Source organism: Sinocyclocheilus grahami, unplaced genomic scaffold (genome assembly GCF_001515645.1).
Source record: "Sinocyclocheilus grahami isolate Dianchi unplaced genomic scaffold, SAMN03320097.WGS_v1.1 scaffold410.1, whole genome shotgun sequence".
Taxonomy (NCBI): domain Eukaryota; kingdom Metazoa; phylum Chordata; class Actinopteri; order Cypriniformes; family Cyprinidae; genus Sinocyclocheilus; species Sinocyclocheilus grahami.
In genome coordinates, this window is record NW_015505589.1 from 1,623,235 (window position 1) to 1,635,210 (window position 11,976).

The 11,976-nt window shown below is 37.5% G+C and overlaps 2 protein-coding genes across 2 annotated transcripts in view; both read left to right on the forward strand.

Annotated features, from left to right (window-relative positions):
• Window positions 1-3,846: 3,846 nt before the first annotated feature.
• On the forward strand, window positions 3,847-7,260 carry LOC107550934 (myosin regulatory light chain 2, atrial isoform-like). Its single transcript, XM_016232384.1, has 7 exons — window positions 3,847-3,863; window positions 4,152-4,253; window positions 6,325-6,400; window positions 6,510-6,614; window positions 6,729-6,807; window positions 6,892-6,940; window positions 7,156-7,260. Exons 1-7 carry the CDS (start codon window positions 3,861-3,863, stop codon window positions 7,258-7,260), a joined length of 519 nt encoding a protein of 172 aa, XP_016087870.1. The 5' UTR covers window positions 3,847-3,860.
• A 1,980-nt stretch (window positions 7,261-9,240) lies between these two features.
• Window positions 9,241-11,976, forward strand: part of LOC107550973 (TBC1 domain family member 10A-like) — an 18,015-nt gene continuing 15,279 nt past the window's right edge. The window contains exon 1 of the mRNA XM_016232439.1: window positions 9,241-10,103. Within this exon, the coding sequence (XP_016087925.1) occupies window positions 9,919-10,103 (185 nt within the window). The 5' untranslated portion in view covers window positions 9,241-9,918. The remainder of the gene's footprint in view (window positions 10,104-11,976) is intronic.

Below are 11,976 nucleotides of genomic sequence, written 5' to 3' on the forward strand. Positions count from 1 at the left end.
TATATATATATATATATATATATATATATATATATATATATATAGATATATATATATAAATCGTCATTCAACTTATCCAACCGTGTTCATGGTCAATTGTGGATATTCCAATAGTCAGTCACACCGGATGGTCCTCTGTGTGGTCCATTTTCAGTCATCCAAGATGTGTCCCAAAACCAAAATCCAAATATTTTTGTAGCCTAAATTTGTTTTCATTCCAAGTTACCAAGTCCTTGTCTGGCATGAGAGATGTTCCAACAAATGATGCTTGACCAGCGTACCCTGCACCACTACAGCTGTCTGACCTAATGATACAATAATGAGTAAACTTTTTACTTTTAACTTAAAAAACAGGGTTTTCTGAAACATTAATACTCTGTTGAGGAAAAGAGGTTTCATTCATGATTTTCTCCCTCCCTGACTCCCTGTAACTAAGGCAACAAAAGGACTGTTTCCTCCTATTTTTGTAGAAAAATACCCACACCTGTATACTTCTACGCCAATCCAGACCGCAGGCTGCTTCTTGTTGTTGTGGCAAACTCGTCACCTTGGATATCTGTGAAGACCACACACTACTGATATGGAAAATACTTTGCTTGCCCTTGGTTAAGCGCCCAAAGGGAAATTGTTAAATGAGGCAAAATTACTTAGGAAAACATTGGAGGAGTATGAGTCTTGTTTGGTGAAAATGAGTGACAGTCTATGTGTTCGTTTAACTCTATCCTTCATAGACAGTAGGACAGTTCATATTGTAATATGGAATTACAGAGACATTCTTGTGGTGCAATACTATATCGGCCAATGATAATAAAAACAAAAGATGAGATGTCATATTTAAAGCTTAACTGAGGGCCAAGTTTGCACCCTATGACAAGCACTGCTTATAGTACATTTATGTATCATAGCATTAATGTAAAATTGCATTAAGTGTGTAAATTACAATGACACTGCCTGTACTCTGACTGTACTGAATTATTACCAAACAAGTTTTTTTTAAGCTCTTTAAAAAATGGTTGTTGGCAAATACTTTACCCAGATAGCAAGCAACTATTGAAACACTGGAAAGCACATCAGTGCTGATGTGTCAGTGCTAATTGCATTGAATTAATGTTACAAAGTGATATGAAATATCACTTTTGCACCCTGATGTTGAAACAATGGAAATTTCAACAATATAATCAATGGTAATCTCACTGAATCAACATTACAAAATTATGTTGGTACACTGGTGTTGAATCAAACATTGAAATTTCAACAATAGCAGCACAAATCAATGTTAATGTCACTAAATCAATATTATACTGTGATGTTGATTCTACATCACTGCTGTTGATTCAATGCTGAAATTAATAATCATAAAACATAAATAATCAATAATATTGTTGAAGCAATGTTAAAATGTGCTGTTAATTCAACATCGTGTTTGCGACATCAGGTAATATTGAAAATGTTGACATTTAAAAAAAAAGCTGAATCAACACTGCAATGCCGATTCTAAATCAGTTTTGTTGAAACACTTAAAAATAAAAGAGTTAGTTAAAACAGTATTAACAATTCAAATTCATTTCAGTACTACGTCAACATATTCCTGACCATTACAAAGTGAAAACCACTTTCCACTGGAGTCATTTTTAGTATTTAAGAACAGGTTAACACAATCAATGATAAAAGGAACTTTCTTAGAAAAGTAAAAGTGGGACAAAACATAATTTGTTTCAAGAGTCTGAGGTTACGCAACGTGGTTCAAGCTGTAAAAATCTGGCTTACATCAGACTTCTCCCTCTTTTCCTTTCAGTTCTCTGAAATGAGAAAAAGAAAGAATGATTATTAAAAGAAAATCAATTCAGCTGTTTATGGTCAGATACAGGAATGTTAACAATATAATTGACTTTTTTTTTGTTTGCTCAATAACAAAATTAGAACTATGGATTTAGCAGCATTGAAGTCTTTTTATTTAATTTATATCAACATCAGTATCCCTTACAGTTTCTATATTTAATATTTGTCAATGGAAGCACCTTGACAGGGGTGTACAGTCTCACTCTTAAAGGCACTTTCAAGTCGAATTTATCTCCAGCCTAAATTAAACACAACTGAAGCAGCCAATGTGGGTCTTCAGGATCTGTAGAAACGTCCAGGCAGGTGTTTTAAGGCTGAACTCAGCATGAATCTCAGCTCATTTTAAACCACATAGCTGTCAACTACAAATCAATGTATAATCAGACATGTGCCATGTATCAAGTGCTCACTTATGCCACTTGCACAAATGTTGTTGGACCTTTGTTAATCAGGACATACCTAATACACTTCTGGAAGTTTTATTCAAACACTTTAATAACCTTTAAAATCAGTGCATTTAATTACAGTCACTAATAAAACAAATTGCAAAACACACACACACACAAAATAAACCAGTAAAAGTGGAGAACAGAGAAATAATATGATAAAGTCATATGCATACTATATGTCAGGCATGCAGTTAAACAAACAAGACTACTGTATAGGATACATGTGTTTTATCTGATGAGGAAGAATAATTAGACGACTGAGTGTACATGCAGAACAATCCGAGTGTTTTATTAGATTTAGCTAACTTGCTCAAATCCTGAAGGTCCATCCCTAAACCCACCCCTAAATCTGCTCCAGAACAGATTAGAGCGAATCAGACAGCTTTTGAAAATGCCCAGCTGATTGAGGAACAGCCAGCATTTTGCATGGATAAATACTTGAGTGATCTAGTGAAAATTTGCTCAAAATATACTCACCCTCAGGCCGTTCAAGATGTATATGAGGTTGTTTCTTCATCGGAAAACAAATTTGGAGAAATTTAGTATTACATCACTTTGCTTACCAATGGATCATCTGCAGTGAATGGGTGCCGTCAGAATGAGAGTCCAAACAGCTGATTAAAACATCAAAATAATCCACCACAAGTTATGCAAATGACCCCAGTCCATCAGTTAACATCATGCGAAGTGCAAAAATGCATGTTTGTAAAAAAAAAGAAAAAAAGAATTCATCATTAAGGCATTTTAACTTTAAATTTTAACATTGCTTTTGGCAAAAATGCCAGTCCTTAATAGTGCTTCCTTTTTATTTCATTTTTATTCCACTGTCATGTGTCTTATGTATTAAAATGCCAAAACACTTTCTGTGTGAATGACCCTAAGAAACTGCTATATACAGTGCACAAGTGAGCTGTCCAAATTATTCAAACTGAATTTTGAATCTAACCCGTTTGACCCATTCATAAAATTAACTGACTCAAAAGAGTGATTGATTTTTAAGTTGGGTTTTAGTTCTTAAAAATGACTCCACATGCACAATGCTGTCACACAGTCTATTTTCTTCACACACATGCCCGATTCAACACAATCCAGGCAAACCCAAAATATAACAGTCACAAGGACTGTGCGTGTAACTCAAGGACACTATGTTGATACGCAAGCTCTGTAATTCTCCAGGTCATGAGCTGCCCTAATTTTGACATGTAACATTTGTACTGCCACCCAGACTCACGTAAACTCTCATATTACCACTGCTTCAGGCCTTTGCTTCCCTCTTTCTCATTCACTTTCTCATTTTCATTGCATCCATCCAGTATTTTCATCTCTTAAAAAGTTCCCCATTTACTCTCCCCTTCCTATCCAGTCATTTTATCTAATTTTCCACCCCACTGGAATCTGAGTACTTGAGCAGTTATCAGAGCTCCTGTATTTAGGAGGCTCTGGGTGCCCATGTAGGGGACTAACAGAAGCACTGCAGACTTTTATAGAGAAATGAGTGATAAGAGTCCTCATACTTAAAGACTGCATTAGCAACACCACTGACCCAGGAGCACAAACACAGAGACCGTCAACATGGTGAGTGAACACAGCTACTTTTATAATGACAATTAATGTGAAATGTATAATGGATATAAAATGTCATTCTTGAATGATATGTAATTCTTCTATTAATACTGATGGATAATATAGGCATAAATATAAATATAATCTAGAAATCATAAATATTTTCTCAAACTGTGACATTCATCTAAAAAAAAAGTAATTTTAAAAAGCCTAAATATGTACATTTATTGCTGTGGATTAAACACTCTACTGTGTGCTTTTAATTATTATTTTTCTTTTCTTTTTCTGTCTTTCTTACAGGCTAGTAAGAAAGCTGCCGCTAAGAGGGGTAAAACTGCTCAAAGGGGCTCCTCCAATGTCTTCTCCATGTTTGAGCAATCACAAATACAGGAGTTTAAAGAGGTCAGTCTTTATATTATCTAAAAACCAAATTTGGAAAAAAATTTAAAATAAAAAAAAAATCTTAAAGAGGTCATATGATGCTGCTAAAAAAGAACATTATTTTGTGTATTTGGTGTAATGAAATGTGTTTATGCGGTTTAAGGTTAAAAAAACACATTTTCCACATACTGTACATTATTGTTTCTCCTCTATGCCCCGCCTTTCTGAAACGCATCGATTTTTACAAAGCTCATCGGTTTGAAAAAGCGAGGTGTGCTGTGATTGGCCAGCTATCCAGTACGTTGTGATTGGCTGAATACCTCAAGCGTGAGACGGAAATGTTATGCCCCTTGCCATATTGTGATGATGCCCTGTCAGGCCGGAGCGATGATTCAAAAACATGAAAACCCATTATAAACGAGGCATTCGTTGCATCCAGTGGGGACATAATTATGGATTATAATGACTTATACTGTCTTTTTACGCGTTGCGTAGCATTAATGCAAACCATGTCTGCATTTGTGATCGGAGAAATGACAAACAACAAGCCCTACTCTAACACTGCCCAAAAAAACTCGCTTTAAATATATAAAATATAAAAACTCTTTAAATATAAAAGACGTACTTACAGTCTTTGAGTCAGAACAGCTGGCATTGTAGTCTACTCTTCCAGGAAACAGTCCTCCATAAAATGTGCTGCACACATCCGAATATTTGGGTTGAAGTGTTCTGGAACAGTGTTGTAAATACAACTTAACCACTGATTTCTAGTCGTGTCCATTTTTGGAAGGCCAAACAAAGTAGTTTCGCTTTCACAACGAAACAGCGTCACACCGCGGCTGGCGTGCTAGAGTGAGGAACGGCTGGAGGGTTAAAGTGAGCGGCGGCGGCGGCCTACAGTGAGCAGAGGCCAGGGGCTAGAGTGAGGAACGGCCGAAGGGTTAGAGTGAGCGGCGGTGGCGGCCTACAGTGAGCAGAGGCCCGGGGCTAGCATGAGGAACGGCCGGAGGGTTAGAGTGAGCGGCGGCGGCGGCCTTCAGTGAGCAGAGGCCGGGGGCTAGCGTGAGGAACGGCCGGAGGGTTAGAGTGGGCGGCGGCGGCGGCCTTCAGTGAGCAGAGGCCGGGGGCTAGCGTGAGGAACGGCCGGAGGGTTAGAGTGGGCGGCGGCGGCGGCCTTCAGTGAGCAGAGGCCGGGGGCTAGCGTGAGGAACGGCCGGAGGGTTAGAGTGGGCGGCGGCGGCGGCCTTCAGTGAGCAGAGGCCGGGGGCTAGCGTGAGGAACGGCCGGAGGGTTAGAGTGAGCGGCGGCCTACAGTGAGCCGAGGCCGGGTTCTAGTGTGAGGAATGGCCGGAGGGTTAGAGTGAACAGAGGCGCAGGCTTGAGAACGGCACGGCCGGCGATTTCGACAAAGGAGCGTCCGGAAGGACATGTGACGACTCTGGGCTGGACTCCGCTTCGTCCGCAGTTAAAAGCTGATGCGGCGATCGACAGCGCAAAGTTGTAGTATTTCCTCAGCAACCAGCACGGATCAGATCCAGGCAAGACGAAGCAGATATCGTCCTCTTTTGGAAGACCAAACAAAGTAGTTTCGCTTTCACAACAAAGCACACAGCATCTTTACGACATGGCAGTGGAAACAACAAAACTACAGCAGGAATAAAAGTTACGCCTTCTTTCTTTGCGTGAACATTTGGGCGGCGTTATGCAAATCTTCCCACAGAGCAACGTAGATATGTGGGGGCGTGTTAGAACGAGCCATTTTAGGTAGGTGTGGCTGACTCTTAACTTTTATAAAGAATATCTCTTTGGATTTGAGACTTTAGTCTTTGCAACTTTACAGATCTTCTTTATGCACCAAGAGCTTGTAACACTCCAAAGAGAAAGGAAAAATTGAAATCGCATCATATGACCCCTTTAAGGAATTATAAACATTAACATCATGATTTTCTGTAAAGCTGCTCTGAAACAATGTGTATTGTGCAAAGCACTACAAATAAAATGTACTTGATTTGATAAAAAAAAATCACATATAGACACCAGCAGCAGTTGATAGGATTGCTTAAATATTATAACTATATTATGCTTTTTACAGGCATTTGGTTGCATAGATCAGAACCGGGATGGAATTATTAACAAAGCTGATCTGAAGGAAACTTATGCACAACTAGGTATATAAAATGCATTGGAAAGTTTCATAATACTTTCATTATACATCTGAAACATCAGAAGCAGACAGCTTTTTAGATAAGCATTGAGTAGCCTACTGTGTTTGTGCAGGAAAGCTGAATGTGAGTGATGAAGAGCTGGAGTCTATGTTAACAGAGGGAAAAGGGCCCATCAACTTTACTGTCTTCCTCACTCTCTTCGGAGAAAAGCTCAATGGTATGACAACTAAACATTCAAGATTTTAAGGCCTTGATGAATAAGAAACAAGTCTATAAGGGACTTGAATGGAGGATTTATTATAATGTGTGCAATATTCCTATCTCCAAACAGGCACAGACCCAGAAGAAACCATTCTTGCTGCTTTTAAACTGTTTGACCCAAATGCTTCAAGAGTTGTCAATAAGGATGAGTAAGTGTATAAAACAGATTTAAAAAAAAAAACGTTACTGTATTTTTAAGAACAACTGATGGATTTGGTGTCATTTTGTTTCAGGTTCAGGAGGCTGCTAATGAACCAAGCGGATAAATTCACAGCAGAAGAGGTTAATATTTGCATCTATAAATACTAATTGCATTAAAAAAAATATTTAGTCACATAAAATGCATTAAAAATCAATAGATGCAGATAATGTTCCCCATCTTTCACCATCAATGGGCTTTTGATAGCCTTTATTATCAGGCGCCGTGATATGGATGTGTACTTTGATACAGAATCACTTGTTCTAATGATGTTCTAATCTACTTGATTCTCTTTCAGGTTGACCAGGCTTTTGCAGTGGCTCCAATAGATGTGACTGGGAATATTGACTATAAATCACTTTGCTACATTATCACGCATGGTGATGAAAAGGAGGAGTCTTGAATAAAGACAAATCTTTCATTTGAACTTCCTCAGTCTGCAATTCTGTTCATGTCAGCCCTCAGGCATATCAACAGCTTTCATTATTAAAACTAGATATAATAAAGGCAAGGAGTAATACAAATCTATTGCTTGCTGTCACATGTAATTGTACTGTTAAGAGCAGTGCACTACAAGACAACACAGAAAAAATGGGAAAAAAAAATTTTTTTACAGAAACAAATTGCATGATATGAAGGCTAGCTCATTGATTTCAGTTTTATAAAATTACATTTCCATTATATTATTATAAGCAGAATACATACATATTATACCGAGCATAACTAACTGAACATTATAGGATATTTGCTCACTTGTAAATTCTGTCTGTAATTGCTGCCCCCTACAGATGGTTTGTTAAACTGCAATTAGTAACTGGAACTTTGTGAGGCCCTTGAATTCTTGGACTGCAAGTGGGACATTTTCTCAAACCTCTAATAAACTTTATACACAGTTGCTATGCTTTGTTTAATTCTTTCAAATGTAGATGAAATAATGCATAATGTGTGAGAGGGAAATGGTGTTTTAAATATGATAAACTCAACCTTTTCAGAAATGGTCAAGAGATATCAGTATGACTTTCTTCCTTCTGTTGAAAACTAACAAAGATTTCTTGAGAACTGTCTGTTTTTTTTCTTTCTGTGAATGTTCTTCAAAATATCAACGTTTGTGTTCAGAAAGAAATACATAAGCTTGGACTACCCCTTTAAATGTCACTGAAGATTCATTGTTCAAAAGAGTGGCCACAGTGTAAAAAAATGATTTTGCAAAGTTGTAAATAAAACAAAGATTATGGTAACACTTTATTTTAAGGACAAATTCTTACTAGTTGCTTATTAGCATGTGTAATAGTAGCATATTGGCTGTTTATTAGTACTTATTAGGCACATATTAATGCCGTATTCTGCATGATCATATTCTACATCCCTTAACCTGACCCAATACTTAACAACCTTATAAGCAGCAAATTATGAGTTTATTGAGGAAAAACTTTCAGTCTTTCTACATTTTATACAGATTTTCACGTTTAATGAATTGTGGTACTTGCTGTTTCTTCGTAATCAATTGTGAAATGTATTAGCAATTTATATTAAACAAATGTTTCTATGCCATTTTATTCAGTGCATTTGTAAAACAGTCAGCTAGAATGTGTATTACTGCCAGTATGAGATATATATGTCCTCTATTTTTACTGCTACCATGGCATTATTGATATATAATAGCCATTTTATACAATGAAAGTGAGTGCTACCATATTCATAGACTGACTGTCTTTTTGGCTGTTTACATATTAGGAATTAACATTAAAATCAAGTCAAATAAAGAGTTTCTTTCTTCTGCTGAACACATTTATGAATAATGATTGAAAAACAAATCTATGGAACAAACAAGACAGAAAATGTGACCCTGGACCACAAAACCAGTCATAAGTCACTGGGGTATATTTGTAGCAACAGCCAACAATATGGATCAGAATGATCTCTTTTATGCCAAAAATCATTAGGATATTAAGTAAAGATCATGTTCCATGAAGATATTTTGTCAATTTCCTACGTTAAATATATCAAAACTAGGCATATGTATTGCTAAGTACTTAATTTGGACAACTTTAAGGCGATTTTCTCAATATTTAGATTTTTTTTGCACCCTCACATTCCAGATTTTCTAATAGTTGTATCTCAGCCAAATATTGTCCTATCCTAACAAACCATACATCAATGAAAAGCTTATTTATTCAGCTTACAGATTATGTAATGACTAATGACTGGTTTTGTGGTCCAGGATCACAAATCATACAGCTCTGAAACAGGTGAACACAGAAAGACTGACATATGTCACATAAAGACTAAACCTCGAGAGACGGCCCAAATCCATTCCTTAGAAAAACAAACGCTAATAACCTGTGGATTCCGGAAGTGACACAGACGCGCATGTGCAGAACTGTCAAACAGCGCTAATGTCATCATCACCACCACCTCCACCACCCTAACACTAAAAACACGGCTCGACTGGTGTGTGTTAATTACTTTATTATTAACCTTTCAACCATGGGACCTCGACTTAAACTACGGAAACAACACTGCTGGTGCATCTTGACTGGGAATATAATCGGGTTTCCTCCTCAAACCTCTGCGTGCTGAATGAAAACAGTCCTCTGAAGCCGTTGCTGACAAACCGTGGACTGGAAAAATGTGATTCAGGAAATCAGGCGTAGTGTCGCTCGTCCGGTTGTTTACACATTTTTCGGACGACGTTTCTGCTCATGTAAAGTACATTTTCAGTGATCGTTGCTTGTTTACTGTGGGTCGGATAGTGACACGTTGCGCGCTAAGCTAATTTAGCATTTACCTCGGGTGATTTAGACGCGCAATAATCCGTTTAGAAGCCGTAGCTTAGCTTTAAAAGACGCTCAAAGCTACGTGACGTTACAAAACTCGGGAAATAATGTTAACGCGAACCGGAGGGATTTACTAAAGTCGTGCTTTGTAGCTTTGGCTGGCCTGTTTTGGGATCAATCATCTCATTAATTTCACGTTTTCCCTTGGGATGTTTATTGACGGGTGCAGGTGATGACCTGTAAGTGAACTTCTCATCGGGCGTGTGTTAGTAACTTCGAGGATCATGATGGCTCAGCAGGAGAACGGCCGTCTGTCGTCTGAGGACACTGTAAGTGTGATGACTCTGGGCAGTCAGTTTGACGAGGAGAGCTCTTTCGGATCGGACTCTGAGATCAACGGCTTCACCAGCTCGAGACACACTGACAAGTATGGGTTCATCGGAGGAGCCCAGAAGTACTCAACCGAATCGTAAGTGCACTGGATTGCAAGGCTGTTCAGTGGATCCCATCAGATCCTGTTTGTGTTGCTTGGTTTTGGGAGATCGATTTCACGTGATGAAGCGTGGAGCGGAAAATACTGCATGTTTGTGTGAGTTACGTTAGTAGGAAAGCATTTGAAAGCAGCATAGTTTAGATTCTTGACGCACTTAAACAGAGGCATTCAAAACTGAAGAATCTGTGTTAATGAATTACTGTTGCTTAACCTATTTAATGCCATACTGTATGTATTATATATATATATATATATTGCAGGCTTATTATTCAATATGTAGCCCAATGCAAATAAATAAATAACGACATCTCTACAAAAAGTTAGTTGACGTAACGTTATACTTTATTCCCAGTAGAAGATGTAGCCTTTTAGTTAAACCCTATGAATGTAATGATAATAATAATAATAATAATAATATACACTAGCAGTCAAACGTTTGGAATCATTAAAGATTTGTTCAAGTCTTTTTTGTGTTATGCTTACAAAAGCTGCATTTATTTGAACCAAAATAGTAAAAACAGTAATAAATTGATACAATTAAAAAAAAAAAATCTATTTACTATCTAATGTTTGTGTGTGTGTGTTGTCGATTATTCATTCTACAATTATCATTACAAAAGAACAGTTTGTAAAATAGCTGTTTTCTGTTTCAATATCTATGTTCTGTTTTGTGTGTGAAAAAAGATAAAGTATTACATTTTAAAATCTATCAAATGATTATAATTATATATAAATTAATATATACCGTAAAACAGAAAGGTTGTCAATTACAAAATTATTTCATATCTGTTTTCTGTTGAATGTAATATAATTATATACTGTATACACCAGCCATGTGAAATGTTCACATGATATTAGTAATCGAACAGTAATTGTGCGTAATACATTCCTACACCCTTTTTGCAAAGCAGCACAATTCCTCCCTTTTAAAATAAATAAATGGGAGGTTGATGGCTGGTCAAACTAAAGCAAACAAAATCAAAACACAGCATGCAACCAAGTATCTTAAACTCAAGCAATCTGCTTTCAGAGTTTACGGATCTGTTTTATATAGCTAACTCGTTGAACCAGTTTTGACGGATGCATGAAACTGACAGTTTTCTTTTCATTGGAAATGGGCTTAAAAAGTTGAATGTTAGTTTTCATTGATGTGGTTTGAATGGAGTGTCAGGGCGTTTCATCCTCACTTGCTCTGCAGTTGCAGACCTGTTAAAGCTTCCTGTCTTTTATCAGCGAGACATCTGCCCCAGGTTGGCGTCTTAAATAAAGACACTGAAGTCTACAGAGAAGAACACATTCATGTTGTTTACAGATATGCCTGGATTTGGGATTGTCACCACTCCATTGTGAAGAATTAACGGTTTTAAACAGTAGCCTGAGACGGCAGCAGGCCTGGCTATTCGTTGTGAATTGTTAAAGAGCATGGAATAGATGAGTAAGTGATAGTTGTCCCTCTGTACTGAGTGTACAGCCGCTTTCCGTTTCCTGTGGTTTATGGGAGTGCTGGTGCTGGGAGGTTACACCATCTCTGCCAACTACTGGAGAGAGAGAGAGAGAGAGAGAGAGCAGCCCCAAACCTAACTCTCATGAATACGGTTCTAGGCTCCTCAGTTTTTGGTCAAATTTGCTCTGCAAAATGAAAAGGAAGTAAAACTTGCAAGTTATAACTTGATAGGAAAAATATTTAAAGACACATTGCTTTCAGATCAAATTTCTAGTGGTTAGGATCGGTATCTAAGTAAAGGGGAAGCTAGCTGGTGGTTGGTGTGCTGGCAAACTGATATTTAAATGTCTATGGTTCAAATTTGAATAGAGCAAACACAAAGGGAAAGATAACAGGCCTGTTCAT

Bases quoted from the DNA above. Each gene is read 5' to 3' on its own strand.
- LOC107550934 (XM_016232384.1), top strand. The intron at 6,808-6,891 runs GTAAGTGTATAA...ATTTTGTTTCAG, and splicing joins AGAGTTGTCAATAAGGATGA to GTTCAGGAGGCTGCTAATGA. The intron at 6,941-7,155 runs GTTAATATTTGC...ATTCTCTTTCAG, and splicing joins ATAAATTCACAGCAGAAGAG to GTTGACCAGGCTTTTGCAGT.